Raw genomic sequence first — 22,491 nt, 5'->3', positions numbered from 1 at the left:
AGCCCTGTGGTACTCCACTAACAACACTGGTCCAATTAGAAAATGTTCCATTTACCACCACTCTTTGTAGTCTATCTTTTAGCCAGTTCGCTATCCAGGTACAAATACTATGTTCCAGGCCAACATTCCTTAATTTAACCAGTAACCTTTTGTGTGGCACTGTATCAAATGCTTTAGCAAAGTCTAAGTAAATCACATCCACTGCCATCCCAGAATCGAGGTCTCTACTTACATTCTCGTAAAAAGAAATTAAGTTAGTCTGGCAAGATCTATTACGCATAAAACCATGCTGGCACAAACTCATAGTATTATGATTTGCTATGAAGTCCAGTATCTTATCCTTTATTAACCCTTCGAAAATCTTTCCTAATACTGACGTCAGACTAACTGGCCTATAGTTTTGAGGCTGAGAACGGGATCCTTTTTTGAATAGAGGCACCACATTAGCAATTCGCCAGTCTCTTGGCACAATACCAGATCTCAATGAATCCTGAAAAATTAAGTAAAGAGGTTTGGCAATCACAGAGCTAAGCTCGCTAATTACCCTGGGATGAATACCATCTGGCCCTGGACCTTTGTTAATCTTAACCTGTTCAAGTCTCTTTTGAATTTCTTCTTGTGTGAACCATGCATCATTAGTTGTATTACTAGAATTGGGAGTGTTAAGAAGGAAACCTTCACTTACTGGTTCTTCATTTGTGTAAACAGATGAAAAATACGAGTTCAGAATCTGCGCTTTTATTTTGTTTTCATCAACCAGCTGATCCCCCTCTGATAGTAAGGGTCCCACCCCTTCCTGCTTCATTTTTTTACTATTGACATATTTAAAAAATAATTTGGGATTTTTTTTACTGCTTGCTGCAATATCCTTTTCTATAGCAATTTTAGCTTGCCTTATAGCTTCTTTGCATGATTTATTGGCCTCCTTGTACCTTATAAATGTTTCGGCTGTACCAGCTAACTTGAAAGCCTTAAAAGCACGTCTTTTCTTACCCACCTCAACACCAACGCTTCTATTGAACCAAAAAGGTTTTGCTTTGCAACGACGTTCCTTGCTTACAAGTGGAATATACTGACAAGTATATTTATTAAGCAGCATTTTAAAGACTTCCCATTTTTGTTCTGTGTTTAACCCTGTGAAAAGCATTTCCCACTTAATATGTTGCAGAGATGCCCTTATACTGTCAAAGTTTGCACGTCTGAAATTTAGTGTTTTAGTTACTCCCTTATAGAATTGCTTCTGCAACAGAATCTCAAAGGAGACCATGTTATGATCACTATTCCCTAAATGCTCACCCACACAAATGTTAGAGATGAGTTCAGTATTGTTAGTTATTACAAGGTCCAAAAGAGAGTTATTCCTAGTAGGTTCTTGAACGAGCTGGAATAAAAAGTTGTCATTCAGCATATTTACAAACCTACTAGCTTTTTCTGTCTTAGCAACCCCATTACCCCAGTCAATGTCTGGATAATTGAAGTCACCCATAGCAACAACTTGACCCAGCTGTGAAGCCGCTTGTATCTGCAAGAGTAGCTGGGCTTCATACTCGACACTTATACGAGGTGGTTTATAGCATACACCAATGATAATTCTTTTTGATACCTTTTGCCCAGTCGAAATCTCTACCCAGAGTGATTCTACACCCTCACCAGTGCCAGCTATTTTTATTTCTTTAGCGCATGGCTTTAATTCAGGCTTTACATACAAACCCACTCCTCCACCCTTTTTAATCCCTCTGTCCCTCCTAAAAAGGGTGTAACCATTTAAATTCACAATCCAGTCACATGTTTCATCCCACCAGGTCTCAGTGATACCAATTATATCATAATTTTTAGAGCATGCAATTAATTCTAGGTCTCCCATTTTACCTGACAAACTCCGTGCATTTGCCAGCATACAGCGGAGGTTACTACTTTTACTTTTGAAATGTGCATTACTTAGTGAAGAATTATACGTTAAGTTAGTATTATTCTGTTTTCCTTGTAACAGAGGGACCTCCTTAGCTGGTAAACTGTATGCCCCCCTCACTCCTCCCCATGACCCCTTACTAACCCCACTACCCCGTCTACACTAGCTTCCCCATAATCCTTTATCTCACCCACCCCCCTCTTGCCTAGTTGTGTAGCTGCTGGCCAGCATATTAGTGCACATACTGTACAGTGAATTTTGTTCTCTGGTTTTTAATAAAAAGTAATCTAACTCTAATTAGAATTTTTTTAAAAAATGGTGTTGTTTAGCTTGTGAATGATATGCACAACGTAACTGTCCAAATGAAGGCTTCTAGGGATCCCTAAACCCCATTAACTACCCACCCAAATTACTATTGTACAAGTTCTGCTCTACTTAAGTTTTTCTCAATATCCATGCATTACATTGAATCAGCCCCACTCTCTCTGGTCTGTCTTAAATTAGTCTCTGTTGCATGTCTGGATTTGATTCTACTGATGAACTTTTAGAAGAGAAGCATTTAGGCAGGACTGCATGATTGACCCGAAATACTCTTGTTATTATTTAAAATGCAAAAATGAAATTTACTTGTGTTATATATGTGAGTATATATGTCTTATTATGTAGAGCAGTTGATAAGTTTCCATAAAGATGAAAATGTGTCTTGCACAAATATGATTGTAGACCATTGTTTGTCTTGGCATTTTCCTCTATATAATTTACGTCTATTCACTTTATTGCTATAGGATTAACTCCACCTACAACACCTCCTCACAAAGCCAATCAAGAAAACCCCTTTAGAACCTCTCCTAAGCTGAAATCTTGCAAATCTTCTGTGCCACCTGCTAAAAAATCTCGCTACATTGAGTCTTCCAATATCCAAGTTCTATATCCAGCTAAGAAAGGTCCAGAGCAATCAGAACTGTATGCGCAGCTCAGTAAAACGACCGTGGCAATTGGACAAGAGGAGAAAAAAGCAAAGCGACCTAGTTTACGACTTTTTGGAGACCACGACTACTGTCAGTTTATGAATTCAAAATCCGAAATACATATTAGCTTATCACAAGAATTACAGGCCTCAAGACATCTTGAATGTAAGGATCCTTTTCCTGGCAAAGAACTGCAAGTCTGTTCATACACTGATCAAAAGCAATGCCAGAAAGACAGCTTACCAGTCACAATGCCAAGTTCTCAGAACAGCCATAGGAAACAGCTCCAGGACCAGGAAATACGAGCCGAACTCAACAAGCACTTTGGGCACCCAACGCAGGCAGTCTACAAAGATGAAACTAAAATCAGTGAACTGGTGGACAATAAATATATTGATGAACAGTTGTCAAGACTACCTATGTTTCTAACTGCTGGGTTGGAAATAGATAGTTTGTTTGATGACAGCGAGGATGAAAATGATAAACTGTGCTATACTTGGGATGAAACACAGTCATATTCATTATTTGATGAATCGCCGTCTTGCTCTTCTTTTAATTCTCCAAGTAGATATTCAGTATCCCCACCAACTTCCCTGTTTTCACAAAGGATATGCTCTAGATCAAGATCTAGGTCCTTTTCACAGTTCAGATCATCTTCTCTTTCCCCATATTCTCGTTCAAGATCCAGATCTCCATCAAGCAGATCATCATCAGGGTATGTAAAGTTTAAAGTCTGTGTGGCATGGTTTATGGTACAGTACAAAATAATAGATATAGCTATTCAGGATTCTTACCCATGTGTTACAATTTTCAATTGTTTTTGAAACACATGAAAGTTTGTGAAGCTTCTCATTCATCCAGGTCATGGTATATCTGTAGAAATAAGTAGAATCACAGCCATATACAATGCTGTTTTGGCACCTCTCCCCGGACAGTTTAATAACTCAAAGCTCCAATCATGCTAATACAATCAGTACCTAACTTCATGAGATCCTTGCTGATTATGATGAACAGATTATGCTGATTGGAGCAACATTCCAGGGTATTTATTCCAGAAAGATCTCTCTTTTTCAATTGAAATGAGAAATCCAGTCGGATGACTGGTGAAACGTCTTCAAGAAAAACACAGCAAGTCCAGTTGATTTGACTTATTTCTACAGATAAACACATGAAAGGCTAAAGCCTTGAGGGCTCAATGCAGGGGTCCCAGTCTGAAGGGCAGTTAGGGACGCTTGTTGCCCTAGATTGATTTTCTGTTCTAGATATTCAGTGAACAATAGCAAAATACTAATACACAAATGTAATCTAATATGTTTGTTATGTTGGTATGGGAAAAGGAACTTGGCCAAATGCTGCAGTTCAAAGGGAAAGGTTGAACCCAAAACAAACATGAGTTATTTTACAATCCCATGAATCGCAAGTATAGACTAGTAAGATGGTAGTAAGTAATCACATCATCGTTGTATATATACTGAAGGCACACAATTTGATTTTTCAATGGCTTTGAGTTATTACTCACAGTCTGTCTTACCCATTAATAATTCCTTTGTTTTCATCATTCTGGTGAGGAGCATTTATAGTCAAAAGGAAGCTTTATCCAAATTATTTATTTTGCCTAATGAAAGAAAACTTTCCAATATACATACATTCTAGTTAGTTCTAAATCTGTCATTTCAAAGCAGTATCCGTCTGTCCCTTCTGCACTGCTTGTACTGACTCTTGAACCAATGCAGTAGAAGCCAGCGCTTCTTCAGTTCAGACTTCTATTTACTTAGTATTTGTCACTTTTTGAGGGTTTGATAATGCCCCCGTAAAAACTGTAAAACATAGTCATAAGGGTCAGCTAGTTACTATGCCAACACAGCTGGTAGTTTAATGGTGCCTTGTGCCAAGGGGAGTCAACATTTAGGGAAGTGTTTCTTTGATAGAACATGTAGCCCATATGAGTAATTACTCATCATTCCAAGATACCGATACAGAATGATTAAATAATGTACTAGCAATCAAATCATTTACATGTCCATGAAGATTGCATTAGGATAGAATGATTTAAACTTTGCAAAATCATAATGCATTTAGTTAAATGTGAAGGAAACAATGGTTTAATATCTGCACAATAAATAATTGTGCATGCGAGAGGAAAATTGGTTGGATTGTGCAAGGTTTGTTCAGAATGTAAAAGAGGGATATTTTTGCAGTAGAGCATGATTAGATTGTGTAATAGGACAAAGAGATGAGGAGAAGAAGTCTCAGAAGGATACGAGCTGAAGTTCAGCTGGAGAAGCTCTATGGTTGGAAACAAGGATAAATTGATTAAAATACTGGAGGAGGTAAAGTTGTGAGGATGATTAGATTGTATAGGAGGCAATTGCTGGATAGTTCAGGAGGTAATGACAGGGACATGAAGGGTAGAATATTTGAAACCTACAGGGGAAATGTTTATTTTTTATTTTATAGTAAATTTTTTACTGCCCCGTTACTCCTCAACTGTTCATCCTATAAAATAACAGAATAGTTTCCTAATGTAAGGCTATAATGTACATGTCCATGAGGACACAATGGGGGTCATTTATAAAGTTTACCCATCGCATATTTATTTGCAAATGGTTGTATTGCCCATGTTTTTTTTCTGAATGCTAAAATATTGCACTGGTGTGCACTTCTTGCCGTTTGTTTTGTGCAAAAAAAAATTTGCAAATGGCTCACAAATGAGATGAGTGTTTGCGACTGTGCGAGATCCTTGTGCGAGAAACTATCGTTGACAGTAACTTAAATTCACAATTTGTGAAAACCGTTTTGCAAATATTTTCTCTGCCAATAACATTCTGGTGTAACTGTGTGTGCATAAATATTCACAATTTGCAATTATTCTAGAAAACCCTTATTGACATTTGCTGTGCGAATATAAATTTGCCATTCTGTTTGCACATTAAATACACCGCATCCAGGTTTAAATATAACCATGCGAAGGGCAAATATTCTCACTCATTCTGTGCTGTACAAAGTTTCTAAATGAGCCCGAATGATTTCAACATTGCAAGATCATAATGCTAGCTGAAATTCAGCTGTAGAAAAGCAGGGTAAAAGTGTAATGAAAGCTGTTATAATAAGGAGCTGTAAAATATATCCTTTTAAACAGTTATCTCACATAACACTTCTGATCACTTAACCTCTAGGCCATGTAACCTAGGAGGCTAATATGTCACCTTAGAGTTCCAGGATCTATATCGAACACTCATCCCCAGCCTTGTGCCTTTATATGCATTACATGCACTGTTAGATAGGAAAACATATATAACCCTGTCAAGGTACACAATTACCTGTACTGGGCTTGTGACGGGGTTCTAATGGTTACAATGAAGTTGACTATGAAACCCTCCCCTCCGTCCCCCGTCCCCCCCCAAAAAAAAAATTCTCCCTGTTGGGTCATTAGTCAGAAAACACATATCGGAAGCAAGTTGTGGTTTGGTCCCTCTTATCAGACCAAGGCTGCTTCAAGACCAAACAAGAAGATTTTAAATGTGTATTTTTATGAAAACTGTGTCATTTATACACAAAACAATTAAACACATTCATGTTAATGGAAGAACAAAATATCCATGACAAGTCGCTGTATGGGTAGAGCTGTTATCATTTTAAGTGGCATTGTGCTAAAGGCCCAATAACTCCAAAAAGTAAAAGCACTCAATTCTATCGAAAAAGCAACCACAAATACCATTTTTCTTGGCAGTGAGGAAGAAGTGCGTAGAGAGCCATGAATGACATTTGACTCATGCTTATCTCGTCTTCAGGACGAGAACAATTATATTCTAAATAACTTAGCTGCTATAGGAGGGGAGTAATAGAGGCCAAAGAGCTCTGCACGATCCTGTGTGGCAGCTTCTGCTGCTCTACAGGCGCTTATACATAGACATAGTTTTTCTCTACATAAAGCACCATGGCACTTAGCTTATAGACGTTCCTGTTTTCACTCAGGCAGATGAAGAGGCCATTCTTGGCTTACATAAATGGGGTAGAGGAGAGGGCTGCTCACTAAGACTTGTGTAGATGTGAATTCCCATTTATTTGAGTAGATCTGCATAACCAGTGAAGGGGTTCTGCTCTAGGCAATATGCATCCAGCCTAGAACAAAGAATTTCAAGGGCTTTTAGGTCCCCTTTTGAAATCACAGTGTCTAGAAGTCACTTCCAATAACATTGCCTCTACATGACTGGTTTAACTGCCCCCTTTCCATTGGATGAGCCAACGGTGCAGGTTTTGTTGATACAGATGTTCTTGTATCCCAGGCCCCAAAACAAATAATGTATAAGTCACTAGACCCCGGATACATTGCACCTGTGTTCAGGTGGTTTGCACATTACAAAGGGAGAAGGCAGGGTCCAAATTAAGTCATTGATAAGGTATAAAGGGAAAGGACAACATAAATCAAAGATGATCAGTCATTTTGGGAGGTGCATTCGAAAACCCTCTGTGGTTAAAAGGAAGGGAATGCACATTACACTTCAGTTTCAAGACAATTAATGGCTGTAGTAGCCCTTTATAATACGCAAGAGCCATGGATATCCTGTAAATGATATCCTAGTAAATGGTGCTTAGTGATGTCATCGGTTATAATTAGTCATGCCATCGGTTATAATTGGAGCTTAGTGATCATTTTTGTCACATGACTCATTGAAACTTGTGTATTATAATAAATAAAGTACCCCCCTGTTGCAAAATATGAGGATATTAGAAGTCACCTTTGGAGTTCCACGACCTGTATAAAAAGACTCAGCCTTCGTCCTCGTTCTTTTATGTAGTCATAGAAATTCCACTATGTACCATGGTTTATTATTAACAGTTTTTCAGTGCTTTGTGTTTTGAAGTGCCTTTTTTCCTTGCTTAAAGGTCTTGCTGCTGCCATGAGACTGATCATTGCAGAGAAAAAAGTTCTCCAATGTATGCACGATCACGGTCAAGGTCACCATATGGTCGTAGGCCCAGGTATGGAGTCTCCTTCATTTATGATCATTTACAGTGATTCCTCATGAAGTCTCCCCTTTAAGTGTGTGGTTCATTTGCGTATCAATTTTCTAGATATGACAGCTATGAGGAATACCAACATGAACGGCTGAAGAGGGAGGAGTACCGCAAAGAGTATGAAAAGCGCGAATCAGAGAGAGCAAAACAAAGAGAGAGACAAAGGCAAAAAGCCATTGTAAGTTATCCCTTAGCAGAAATGTCCTACATTTGTCATTAAGACCTCTTTTACCATCACATGACTTTATATTTAATGTTGGACGGCCTCCTTCCTATGGCAGGATCTGTCTATAGATATTATAGTGCTACTAACTCTTCTTACATGCTCACCAAGGGTCAACAATGGACCCTTGGCAACAACATTAATGACCTTAGTGATGGTTGGTTATACTCGCCGATTGTGAAATGATGGTAAAAATTAATATACCCCCTACTTTAAAGTAAAAGGATATTAAGAGTGTTTCTTTGGGCCTTTAATTGTTCGCAGTACTCCCAAGTGGTTTTGATATCCTTATGGAGGTATAGTATTTCATATATTACACAATGCAAACGACTGAATCACCATCTGGAAGGTCGTAGGTTGTCCACCTTTAATATATACATGCTTATATTTAGTTATGTAAATTGCTGTAAAAAAAAAAATGTATAAAAATACACATTTCAACAAAATGGTTAAACCCCTTGGGTGGACAGAATAATCTATCACACATATGTAAGGCCACCTATTTAATAGAGGTTCAAGGCTTCCAAGGGTGGCACAATACATCTGGAGGGTTTTCCTGAATAACAGTTGAAGGACAGCGCTATAAAGCAACCCCACAGTATGGATATTCCCACGTTGCTTAGTATTAATGGGGAAAGGATCATAATTCACCGGCAGTCACAAGAAATAAATCATTTCCTCGCTGCTTCTTCTCTAGTAGCAGGAAATACATAAACGGCACAGAAACATCAACACTGAATCAGCTTGCAGCAATGGGAAGGGATCATAGGAACATTCACACACATTTTGAATTAAAGAGAATCGTTGTGAAATAATGGAAGCAGGCACAATAACATTCTGACTATAAAACCAGAATCATTGGAAACAATTGGCAATAACCCACAAACATTCACACACAGGCAGCTAGTGTTGGGTAATAGGAAAGGGGGCCCTACCATACCTCCCGAATGAAACCACAGCCATTGCTATTTCAAATTTTAATCTTGTTCTGTGTTTTTGATTATTAATATAATGTTCCTGGCAAACTTGCTGTGATATTCATGGTACTTTCCATACAATTTTTATTATGTATATAGTGGCTGGGTGATCCCAACTGTATGTGCAGGTATGGAATCTTTTTTTATCCGGAAAGCCGATATCCAGAAAGCTCCGAAAGGCTGTCTCCCATAGACTCCATTTTATATAAATAATCCAAATTCTTTAAAATGATTCCCTTTTTCTCTGTACTAATAACATAAAACCTTGTATTTGATCTAAACCAAGATATAGTTATTCCTTATTGGAAACAAAACCAGCCTATTGGGTTTATTTAATGTTTATATGAATTTCTAGTAGACTTAAGGTATGATGATCCAAATTATGGAAAGATTCATTATTTGGAAAGCCCCAGGTCCTGAACATTCTGGATAACAGGTCCCATACCTGTACCATGGATAGTGGTACGTCTATGAGTTGGGGATGCTATTATATACTGTATATCATCAGCCAAATATCGAGGAGGCGCTGCTGTTGGCTCAAAATATGGAACAGTAAGGTGGCAATACTGTCTGTGGCCCTTGGGTGGTATCCATGAGTGATGCGTAGGCCAACCCGAAGCCTGCAGGACCTCAGGTTTACCCATGGGTCGGATGAGTTTGGGGCAACACTCGCAAAAAATATTTGAGGCGCTGGTGGTTTGCTGCACTTGCTGCCCTTCTGCCTGCGACCTAACTGCGCTACTTCCGCATCCGGTAGCAACTATTCATAGATGCATGCTTGCCCCATCCCCTCTGTTGCATCAGAGACCGGGCAGTGCAGGTATATAAATAGACCCAGACCCACGGGCCGAGTCAGGTGAGGGTTTTATGTGGCGGTTTAGGGTCGAGTGCAGCTTGATAATTTGTATATGCAACCATTTCTAAACACTGATAGAAGCAGGGGAAAGCTATGCAGCAGAAACACCATAATCTAGTCTTCTGATAATTATTGTGGTAAACAAACATGCAGAAAATACCCAGCAAGCTTGAGTGTGCCTTTAAAGTGCTATAGAAACCATTTTCATTTACCGAAGCGTGCAGTTCCTTCAGGAACAGTAACGTGAGACGTGATCCATATTTAATTACCTTATATATTTCATTCTTGCTGAATATACCTGACTAATGCACATCTGAGAAATGGTGTCATTATTTAGGATTTAGTCTGGCCTAGGCAAAATTCACATTTAGCAAACTTTTAATATAAAAGATACAGTGGTCTTTATAATCTAATGTTCTGTAATATATTGGGAAAATCAGCAATAATAACTTATCATCAGAATAAAGAGTACCTATACTATCTGCCAACCTATACTTCAGTTTACAATCTGTCATCTGCTGTACATCCCGATCCATTCATCTGTCTTCAGTTTGCACATTTGTTACCTTCGTTATACATGTTTTAACTCTTCCCATCTGGTTTTATAAGTCATGGCCTGTTAGTTTTATAACATTAAAATTCTCTATATGTTATTTGTTTTTGTAGGAAGAACATAGAGTGATTTTCGTGGGTAAAATGAGATCCAGCATGAGCCGCACGGAGCTGCGCGCCCGGTTTGAAGTTTTTGGAGAAATTGAGGAATGCACAGTAAATCTGCGGGACGATGGGTAAGGAACTTCAGTGATTGGTGTTTCTGATAAGACATCCACATCAAGGAAGAGAAAGCATTGCAGCAAGATTGTGGGTGTAGGAGTTTGTACTGAAGGAAGTGACAGATGACACATTGAGTTCAAAGTCTTATTTATTTTCTTTCATTCTTATTTATTAGTCTTGCTAGTTGAGATCACTTCCCTCAGAAATAAGTATTTAGCTCCATGACAGGACAATCACACTGATAAATGAATGCAGTAGCTGTGTTATACGAGCCGCCATGGTACCAATCTGCTCCTGTTAAGAGGAAGGGTTTCTCCGGAGCTTTGGGGAACGTTATTTAACATGTACAGATCCCGGTGCTCACGCTGTTTTTTTTGTGACGTTTGTTACAGCAATTGTTACGGATTTATCACCTATCGCTACACCTGTGACGCTTTTGCTGCTCTTGAAAATGGATACACGCTGCGCAGGTCAAACGAGCCAGACTTTGAGGTTTGCTTTTGCGAAAGAAAGCAGGTTTGCAAGTCCAACTATGCAGACTTAGGTAAGGGCATTACATGGTGCGATTCCTGTCCCAGTACAGCTTACAGTCTAATACACTACTGCCCACCCTCACATACACCAGTCCATTAATAGCCATTTCACTTATAACTGGTAGCTCCATGCCCAAGAGGTCCTTAATCCACTAGTGGTCTATATGAATTATTATAGGCAACCATCATCATTTCAAATTTTGTTGTTAGAACTTCCAGCACACCAACAGCCTTGAGATGCTAGGGTTGTAGTTCAGTAACATCTGGATGGCTTTGGTGGCTCACACTTGAAATATATTAAGCAGGGGATGCACAATGAGATTGAGAACATCCAGAGGAGCTTTTCATTAGCTGGAGTGTAAATAGGCTGTTAGAACAGTCAATGGTGCTCCATAATTAACTTATCAAAAGAAATTAGCCTACCATTATACTAAGCATCCAAAAGATGGCTTCCTTTTTACAAATTCATGGGTTTTTCTTGAGTGACAGTCGTTTGTTTCTATTGGCGTGACATGGGAAAGCCCATTTGATTGAAAGCTCTTCTGTTGTAAATTAACACCTCTATTATGCCTTATCTATTTACCAATACTTGAAAACTCCCTTGGGAAATTATGTATTAATGGGATTATTTACTTAAATCCAGTGGGTATTGTTAAAAACAGGGAAGGGGGGCAGGGTAGGAGACAGTGGCTGTGTTTTTAAAGCTGCCCTATTGCAGCTAAAAACATTTTTATAAACTGCTTCTAGAAGATAATCCTTTTATTGTAGAACTTTTAGAAATTTGATGTCTTGCCATATGTAAGCATGTCCAATTCAGTCAATTGTTTGCATCTGCATAATTAAATATATGTAATATGGGGCTACACTCACAATTTTTGGGGGTGTTCTGTAAACACAAGTTAGGGGATTTTCTCTAAAGGGAGCCATATATGTCTGCATATTAATGTTCACTGTTATGAGTAGCCATACATTTCCTTTGGAGATACCCCAGTTAAGCTTCATCCGCAATATTGAGTGAAGTGATGATCAAACTGTTCTCAGGCAAAATGGTAGAATGCAAGCAAAGTTTTAGCAATATCTCCCCAAAAAATCTTATTTATAACAATGGCAGCTGGTCAACATGAAGGGAGATCACATAACTTAAGAGCTCGCAGTATTATGCCTAAGGGCGATCTTCCGTGTTATTTTCTGTATTTTACTGAAACAATCTTCTTTGCAGATTAATTTTCATGGCTATTATCAGAAACATAGTTGGCGATCTCCTAACTGTAAATAGTAGGCAAATAATACATCATGAGCCAGTGTAAAAATGTTTTGCATTAGGCTTGCGGTCAGATTGGTTTCCTAAGTGTCTGTTATCGGTTTCAGATTCAAATTCAGATGACTTTGATCCTGCTTCCACCAAAAGCAAATATGACTCCATGGATTTTGACAGTTTGCTCAAGGAGGCACAGAGAAGCCTGCGTAGGTAACAAGCATCGCGCCAAGCCTGATAGGAATATGGAGAATACCTCAAGGACATTGCGTCCTTCAATAACAGACTCTTAAAAGTCAAACCTAGGAATTTCTCCTACTTTACACTCTGTATTACAATGGTTTACATGAACAAAGCTGCTGAAGACTGAAGAGGCAAAGTAGTTATCGGACAAAATACACGTTAACATGGGTGTCAGAAGTTTGTTGCTGGATTGTGCCAGTAATGGCTGATGAATGGTAAGGCCACCTGCCCTCCACCAGGGAACACTCAATAAGCCCTACAGAGAAATATACGAAAGGCAAAATATTTATAATTCTTAGCTTCACAACTACTGATGCCATGGTGCGCCCCACCTTTCTTCTCATTTCTTTCATTTCAAGAAAGCAAAACTCCTAATGACAAAAAACAAACTGTTCAGTACAGACAATGCCTTAGTGACTTTATTTTTTTTTTTTTCTATTGGGAACCTGATGAGGAAACGACAGAAAATACTTTTTTCTTTTCTAGAAGCCACAAGACTATTTATGCTTCTCCGTTCTTTGACTCTGACACCCATGCAGTTGTCTACAGTGTCGACCTCCCGCATCAAAAGCCTTGTAACGTGGTCAATTTCACAGCTTGTTCAGCATTATTTTTCTGATGAGTGGATGTGGTGTTACATAATAAATAAGAAGTCAAACTATCGGAGGCAAGTCCAAGTAGTTTGTAAGCTACGTTGTAAACTTGTAGTCAAAGTATTTACAGATATTAAATGTCTTCTCTGCCAGAGATGTCGGGCAACGGCAAACATTGCCCCGCTCCCCTGGCAGGAAACAGGTTCTACGGAGTATTTTTATTTTCTTGTACATAAAGTATGACAATGTCTTTTATTTGTTACAGCTATGCACTGTAAATGCAGCCTTCTTTTAAATACTGAATACTTTTTTCTTAATTGAGACTATTCAATTGTAATTATATAAGGTGAAACAACTATTGTATACTAATCTATTTAGGAAGCTGAATTTATGCTTATATATTTGATTGTAAAACAAAAAAAGTGTGAGTGGATTTTTTTTTTTCTGTTTTTCTTTTTTTTTAATTTGGGTGCACAGATTATATCATACCATACTTTGGTGAGCTTCCTTTTATGTGTTTGTGACAGATTTATCTGACCTTTCAAATATTTTAGTGTCAAATTGGAAGGCAACGCGTTTCACGCATTTATTTTTGTTTTAATGCCTTGTCCTCCAATACGGCACTGAAATCCTTTCGGGCCGTTGTTTGCATGGACAATATGCCTGCCATTCTTGTGCAACCATGTTTTCTTTTCTGTCACACCCATTTGATTCAGAAGCAAAACATCTGTGTTTTTGTTTTTTTTTTTTGTTTTTGTTTTTTATAAAGAGTCTTGTTCAAGTTGATAGTGATTTTTGTTTTTATTGCCTATATGCGTCGGGAATGAATGTTACTATTGATTATTTTTACAATAGGCTTGTGTGTGTATTTTTTTATTAAATCAATTATTTTATGAATGCTGCTGGGTAACTCAGCACTGTATACCTTGTGTGGTATGTCCTTCTGTCTAAACACTGTTCAGTAAGCCAGTAAAAAATGTTTTTGTTGTTGTTATTCATCGGCACTGTTAAATTATGGCATTTGTCAATATATATATATATATATATATATATATATATATATATATATATATATATATATATATATATATATAATGATTTTTCTTTACAGTTTAAGCATCCTGATAAAATACTGATCGTTCATTCCTTTGTTAACTAAATACATATTTATCAGTTTATTTTATCCTATTTATTATACGAATAGGCAGATTACTTAGGATATGGCCAGTGGTACAATTTAATATATGGATGCTAAACACCCTTATGCTGCATTTGAATAATGCTTCCGTTGCCAGACATTGCTAAATGTTAATTAGCTCATGTGGTGTTCCACTCTTTGACATTCTTTGTAAACATAACCTATATAGGAAGCCCACTGATGGGCAGAATGCAAATGTTTTGGTACCCAAAAGAACCAACGCGTTTCACACCATACTATTTTGAGTTTCTCTGTATTGTTAGGTTAAAGCAGCTACTTGTAATTCATTTATTTGCAGTGAAATCTTCTCAGACACAGATGGAATCTACTGTTTATTATAAATTAAAGCTTGGAAAGTATATTTATTTTCCACCAGTGTGAATCAATTATAATTTTTTTTTGGGGGGGGGATAGGGCTAGTTTTACAGCATGGGGACCCCTGAGGAGAACAATATACAGAGGAGATATTTAGTAAGATATATATATTCAATATGTTCCTCAAGGCTGTATGACCTATGGTTCTACAGCTGTCAAGGCATTCTATTAGTTGCAACTAGAATGCTGAGATAGGTCCCCAGCTTTTCATGCATTTGCATCTTCCCAACAAACACACACACTCATCAGAGGCCCTGTTTGGGTGAAGCTGGTTAATATCATCAGATGATGATTTATGGAAATATTGAAAATTTGGAAGAATGTATATTATGCCTGGAATACCTGATTTACACAAGTGTTAATGTTTATTTTCTTGTATTACATAGAGTTGTGCATGGTTTAGTCACCATGAGAAAGATATCTCCAAAGAATATATATAGAATCAAGCTGTGAAATAAATGCCCATAATCATCAAAAAGTATTTAATGATGAAATAGCATCTCACTAAGGGTGTCTTACGTGTTTTGTGCATAAAGGGAAAATAAATACAAGCTTAAGTCACTTGTGGAATGCTATTTCTTCGTTAATAAATACTGTTTGATCTGCAACATTTGGAATCTTTCGCTTGAGTCCTGTCTGCAGTTTTTACTACCACTCCTTTAAGATGAAAGGTCTGGGCATGAGCACCTGGACCTCCTTTTAACTAATTTTTATACAGCTATTGGTGTCTTAGTTCTGGGACAATATATGCCCCTGTCTGACAAAATAAAGGTAGGAAGAATGTAATTACACAATTGCTACTAATTATAATGAGCGTTGAAAGCAGGGGTCCCCAACCTATTTTACCCATGAGCCACATCCAAATGTAAAAAGAGTTAGCATGAAAAAAGTTCATGGGGTGCCAAATAAGGGCGGTGATTGGTAGCCCCTATATGGACTGGCAGCCTACAGGAGGCTCTTTTTGGCACTAAACCTGGTTTTTATGCAACCAAAACTTGCCACCAAACCAGGAATTCAAAAATAAGCCCCTGCTTTGAGGCCACTGGAAGCAACATCCAAGGGGTTGGGGAGCAATACATTGCTCATGAGCCACTGGTTGGGTATCACTGGTGTAAAAAGGGTGCAACACCAACCTAATCCATGTTGTGCTGACTTTGGCTGCATACAAGTTTACCCTAGCCTCATAATTACTCTGCATTTTGGCTAAGCCCATTCCATGCACAATAATTATACAGTTATGGGACCTGTTATGCAGAATGCTCGGGACCTGGGGTTTTCCGGATAACGGATCTTTCCGTAATTTGGGTCTTCATGGCTTAAGTCTACTAGAAATTCATTTAAACATTAAATAACCCCAATAGGCTGGTTTTGCTTCCAATAAGGATTAATTATATCTTAGTTGGGATCAAGTACAAGCTACTGTGTTATTATTACAGAGAAAAGGGAAATCATTTTTAAAAATTTGGATTATTTGGATAAAATGGAGTCTATGGGAGTCAGCCATTCCGTAATTCTGAGCTTTCTGGATATTGGGTTTCCGGATAAGGGATCCTATACCTGTACCGTACAGCCATATACTTTTTATGTTAGACTTAAAAATACAGTAGCTGCATTGTATGAAACTTGCAAAAACAGAATCTAAACACCAATACATTTGTGTAAACCAGGTCTAATCTACCGTACTACAGAAATCTGTTGTACCGTAAGGTATCCTTATATATTATATATATATATATATATATATATATATATATATATATATATATATAATATATATATATATATATATATATATATATATATATATAAAAAAATCATATCACCAGCATAGTTTTGAGAGATTCCACTGTCTGAAATACTGGAAGCTTGCTAGTTTTTCTTTTTTTAATGTAGTTAGCAATAAATCAAGAACTTTTCCACAGGTTCTGTTACAACATTAACAGCTTTAATCCGTATAACAGTTGTTTAAACCGTAGGTTAAAATGCAGGTATTTTTATTTTTTATGTGAACGCCAAACCGAAGTTTACAGATTTCTTTCTGTTCTTTTTTTTTGTTTTTTTTTCCGGAATTTTGAGTAACTTCTGTTGTAAAAAAAAGAAAAGAAAAAAGTATATATATATTAAAAGCAATAAATTATTTTTGAGAAATCAATGTTTATTATATCATATTATGTGTTAAAGATCAGATGCATTACCTATTTTGCCTTTAAATTTATGTAATCAGATGTTTTATGCTTTCTATTTTAAGCCTGTATTGCTGAAATGAGTAAAAAAAAAAAAAGGTGTGATTTTGTTGTTTTTTTCTCTGAACATAAAAAATACATGATCTTAATGCTGACTTTTTGGGAAGATTTGACAAATGCTGGTGTTTTGGTTTTTTTTTCCAATGTTTAGGGGCATTTTTAAAGAAATCGGGAACATTTTATTGGTTATTAAAGGGAAACTGTGCTTTATCTGCAGTTGGGTAAATCTTTCATTTGTTTGAAACGTGCAATGACATATAAAGGTCTTTTTTTTTTTTTTTTTTGTACAATTTTGCCTCATATGGCCAATATTGCCTCAATGGCGTTCTCCTTAAAACTTACCTTCCATCTTATAGTCAAAATAAATGGCACATTTCCTGTATATGGCAAAAGCCATGGCTATTCAAACAACATGGAAGTTGTTCTGTGCACACATTAATACCCTAATCCTTTAAATGTTAAAATAAATGCAAGATAAACCCTTTTTTGCAGATATTACCCTTTAAGTAGAAGTGCACCTTTTCTTTTAATGATGCAAAATATGAAACATACCAGTTACACGGTATATGCAAGGTGCATAAAACGCCTCAAGCTTTTACATATGTAGGTTCTGCTGCTTTTCTTAGGGGTTCATTCTCTTACAAAGGTGCAACATTGCTCCGATTGTAGTCGCCGACCGCAACTTAACGTTTGTTTTGTGCAAAGCTGATTGGTTGCAACTGGTTGACTCACTGGAGCAATGAGCCCCATGGTTGTAAATTCTACAGCTGCCTCTTTTGTGAAAACAGATAAAGATAGTCAAATAGCTTATTTTTATTTTCTCAGAGTTAGACTTTCGATGTAAATTTAAAGTAACATATGAGATTGTGCTTACAACATGTTGCCAAAGATGGACGCACAGAAATGCAGAGAAAGTTAGATTTTTAAAAGTTGCGCTGAAAACTTAAAAAGCACTTCCTCCCTCCTCTAGATATTTTTTTTAGGTTAATGATTCTGTGTCCTCTTCAATGTCTTTAATGAGAATTACAATTGCCTAGAATAGCCATAGAATGCAACGTGATGATAATTCTGTACCTGTGTGACAGACACTGTTAGTAATACAGATGGCCAAATGCATTGCGCTACGGTTAGATTTGTAGAAAGTGTAACGACGGCGGGAAGACGCTTAACCTGCAACCCATGGGGCAAGTTTTCACCTGCCGATTCTACATGTACTGTGGTTTTATTCATTGTATTTAAAAAATAAAATAAAAAAATCCTGTGATTATTTTTTTAATGTGCAGAACACATTTGGCCTCACTGAGCTAATAAAGGGAAACAAATGTTTCAAAAAGCCACCTGTCCTTTCCCGTTTTTTATGTCTTCTTGAATGGCTGCCTGTCTCCACCGTAAAAAGGAAATAGTTAAATGAATAGAATGTAATTTCAGAGCTCAGAGCCCATTGGGCAGGTTTACCTGCTGAATGGTCATGATGAATGCCCACAGTTTCCATAATTCTGTAAAGTGGGCTTTTAATACTATCAGCCCAGGGCAGGGGTTTCCAAACTGTAGGGCTGACCACCATAGAAGGGCGCAAAGCAGAAGTCCATATGTCCAAATACAAAGTGGCTTTGTGAACCTTGTAATGAACACTTCTGATCTAGGGCTACCGTACCAATTCTAGAAGAACCTGTGCCCTCGCAATGCAATCAATATTCAAGATTAGTGATGGGCAAAACATTTCACCAGGTATTGCGGATTTTTCAGGGAAGTGAAATGGGACAGATTCACCCATCACTAGTCAAGGTGTGAACACTGTGGGGCTGATTCACTATGGGATTCACTAACGGTTCTTTTACTGTTTTGCGTAATATGGGAAATGTCATAGATATAAACATGCATTTATATTCTACTTATTGAGATATGGTTTATAAGTGTGTTTCTGCAACCTAACATTTATTTTTCTATTGCAAACCAACCAACCATGCTGTGTGCATTAAAATTTGCTGAGCCATGTTGAAATCAGCAAGGTCCCCACCCCAGTAATCTAGGGGGCACCAGCACCAACATTTAGTTTAGTTTTTGGGAACCAGTCAATTACCCATATTGGAATCAAACAGATGAGGGAAATCTGTCAGTGACTCACAGCATGTTTGTGTTAAATGCAGAAAAAAATGGTAGGTTGAGGAACTCCTAAATTGCTAAATATTTCAAAATTTAATATGTTAACATAAGAAAATGGATGAAAACACTATGGGGGTTATTTATCAAAGGTCGAGTTTGGGTTTAACAACCTGAAAACTCAAACTGATCGAGTTTTCGGTGAAAAAAAACTTGAATTGATCTAGTTTTCAATCGAAACCCACTGAAATAAACTTGAACATCATGAAGACTACTAATAGGTTCACGGGACCTCTGCCAGTAACTCCTACATGACAACATATGGTGTAATTTCAGATTTAAGCTATTTCCAGGTTCAGGGTATAATAATTCTCAAAAAAAGTAAAAAAAAAAATGTTTTTTTTTAAAAAAATAAGCTCTAAAACCCAAATTATCATGGAAAACACAACTCGACCCTTAATAACTCTGCCCCTATATGTTGTTTATTGACTGCAACTAATTATTCATATCTGCAATGATTCCCCAATAAAGGGACGTTATGCTGATAAATTATGACGTGTGAAATCTGCTTTCACTGTTGAGTAAAACAAGGGTATTCATTGACAACCAAGAAATGCTTTGCCAAGCAATTACCAGAACAGCTGGATGCCTCTTTCTATTCTATGGAAAAGCTTTTTATTAAGTACCCAGAGCATTCCTACAGGAGAGCAGCCATTTTGGTTGCATTGTCATAACTTTATTACTGATTCAACATCCATTGTAACAGCATTGCTACAAAATCAATATGGTTGATAAAGTGAAATTCCATTACCTTTTTGCCAATGATCCGTACTGCTAAAGATGCTAATTGTTACATGATCACCTGGCACTATAATTCAGCAGCATCTGCTACGACAGCATGTTCCCCATTTACGTGAATGGCTGGTGGTTTTCCGTAGACATGGGCACTTTGATCACTATGACTATCCTTGAGCTGTTGCTACAGGGACTGTTCATTGCCAAGGCCGGAGGAAATTATGTTTCGGTACTTCCTACCTTTTGTACCCCAATAATCGAATCCACCCATAACTAAAACTTTAAAATGAGCTTTATATTTTTTAAAAACACTTTTTTGAAAATCACCTCCTCCATGCAAGTTCTTTAGAAGATCTAGAATGTATAATATGACATCTGCAAAAAACACACAAACTCTGTTTAAATGCTAGAGAGCCTAGTATTGTCTTCTTGAATGGCTGCCTGTCTCCACCGTAAAAAGGAAATAGTTAAATGAATAGAACGTAATTTCACAGCTCAGAGCCCATTGGGCAGGTTTACCTGCTGAATGGTCATGATTAATGCCCACAGTTTCCATAATTCTGTAAAGTGGGCTTTTAATACTATCTGCCCAGGGAAGGGGTTTCCAAACTGTAGGGCTGACCACCATAGAAGGGCGCAAAGCTGTAGTCCAAATGTCCAAATACAAAGTGGCTTTGTGAACCTTGTAATGAACACTTCTGATTTAGGGCTACCGTACCTATTCTAGAAGAACCTGTGCCCTCGCAATGCAATCAATATTCAAGATTAGTGATGGGCAAAACATTTCACCTGGTATTGCGGATTTTTCAGAGGAGTCAAATGGGACAGATTCACCCATCACTTGTCAAGGTATGAACACTGTATGTTGCTAACAAAGCACCAACCACCACTTTTAGAAAGGGGCTAAAAAAAAGGGGTAAAAAAGTAGGGGATTCAGGTCCTTGCATTAAATGAGAATGGTGTTTGCTTGCAAGCTTAGCATATCCTTCTCCGTCCATTCAATCATCTGGTTAAGGAAGAAGGTCAAAAACAGTACAGCTCTTCCTTAGAGGATTGCAATATAGTAATTCAAACCATAGAAAGATTGAATGAAGAATTGAATGCAGCCCTTGGGGATGTGTTTCTATGTATTTCCGTAGATAGGCACAAAGTATTCTATTTCCATTATACTGCAAAGTATTTGCTAATATTTTCTTCTCTTTATGTATTGATTGCCTAAGAAAAGAAGAAGCTCTCTCCCTAGGGCTTAAAAGTGAAAGCATCCAATGAAAATTCCACCTCCTTCCAGATTTGTTTTTTCTTTGAGTCTGAATAACCTGGTTTCGAAAAGCGCACTGCTTTTACCAGTCACTGTAGCTTTTCAACTCAACTGCACAAATAAGTGTAATTAGCTGCTGATGTTTTGTAGGATTTCAGCCCACAAACCAACAGCTAACACAATTTAAAGACCTGCAAAGAGACTCTGCACTGGCTGATTTGGCCAGGACATAAACAGTCGGATCAGAAAAATACAGATGTGGTTTAAGCCCTGTGTACTCCCAATGCTGCTGCCTAATGATAACAGATTTATAAATACAGGCTCAGCTACAGAACCTGCTCCCTAAGTAGCACTTGCTGCTTATCTATTAAATGAATTACAAATTTACTTATAATTTATCATAGACATAATTACTTCGACAACCAGAGCTTTTATGCTTTTTGCCTGCCAAAACGGCCCCACAATTCCCACCTGAAAACGGTACTGGGAAGTCTATTATGCTATCCTTTTCCCATGATTTCCATTGTTGGGGGAGGTGATTTCAGTCATTTTGAACAACAACAAAAATGACCAAAGTTTATGGCTTAAAAGTCATAGTAACAATATATAAGATTCTTTCTGATGTTGGCTGGGTCTAAATATTGGAGCCCTTTGCACAGAGGAATGAGGACAGATTTAGGGGGTCAAGGTTGTGTTTTCCATGAAAAAGTCTAGTTTTTTTAGGGTATTTTTAGTCAAAAATAAGCTTTTTCGAGGTTTTTTTTTTAAATAAACTAGATTTTTTCAAGATGTAAACCAGAAGCTGGAAATAGCTCGAATCAGAGAATACACCATCTAAAACCTTTTGAGGCCATGTAGAAGTCATTGGCAGAGGTCCCTTGAACTATTTGAAGATGTTAATAGCCTTAATAATGTTGGAGTTTTTTTGGTGGGTTTTGCTTTGAAAATTCCATCAGTTTGAGCGATTCAAGGTTTTTTCACCAAATACTCGATCAATTTGAGTTTTCCACCACAACTACACTGATTTAAGTTTTTTACATTCAAGTTTTTTTCTTAAATTAGAAACCATTTGTGAGTTCATTTTGAGGTCTAAAAAAAAGATCACAAAGCTCTAAAATTCGACCTTTGATAAATAACCCCTTTATTGTCAAGTGCCACCTCTGTCCAAACAG

The 22,491-nt window shown here is 37.4% G+C and overlaps 1 protein-coding gene across 2 annotated transcripts in view; it reads left to right on the top strand.

The window, feature by feature from the left end:
• ppargc1a.L (PPARG coactivator 1 alpha L homeolog) overlaps window positions 1–14,918 on the top strand; it is a 65,806-nt gene extending 50,888 nt beyond the window's left edge. For both annotated transcript variants that reach the window (XM_018228937.2, XM_018228942.2), the window contains 6 exons: window positions 2,695–3,592; window positions 7,765–7,860; window positions 7,954–8,074; window positions 10,619–10,740; window positions 11,119–11,270; window positions 12,628–14,918. In XM_018228937.2, coding sequence (XP_018084426.1) covers window positions 2,695–3,592; window positions 7,765–7,860; window positions 7,954–8,074; window positions 10,619–10,740; window positions 11,119–11,270; window positions 12,628–12,731 — 1,493 coding nt within the window. In that variant the 3' untranslated portion in view covers window positions 12,732–14,918. The remainder of the gene's footprint in view (window positions 1–2,694; window positions 3,593–7,764; window positions 7,861–7,953; window positions 8,075–10,618; window positions 10,741–11,118; window positions 11,271–12,627) is intronic.
• The last annotated feature ends 7,573 nt before the right edge of the window (window positions 14,919–22,491 follow it).

Source organism: Xenopus laevis, chromosome 1L (genome assembly GCF_017654675.1).
Source record: "Xenopus laevis strain J_2021 chromosome 1L, Xenopus_laevis_v10.1, whole genome shotgun sequence".
Taxonomy (NCBI): Eukaryota; Metazoa; Chordata; class Amphibia; order Anura; family Pipidae; genus Xenopus; species Xenopus laevis.
This window is presented reverse-complemented; position numbering and strand designations above follow the sequence as displayed.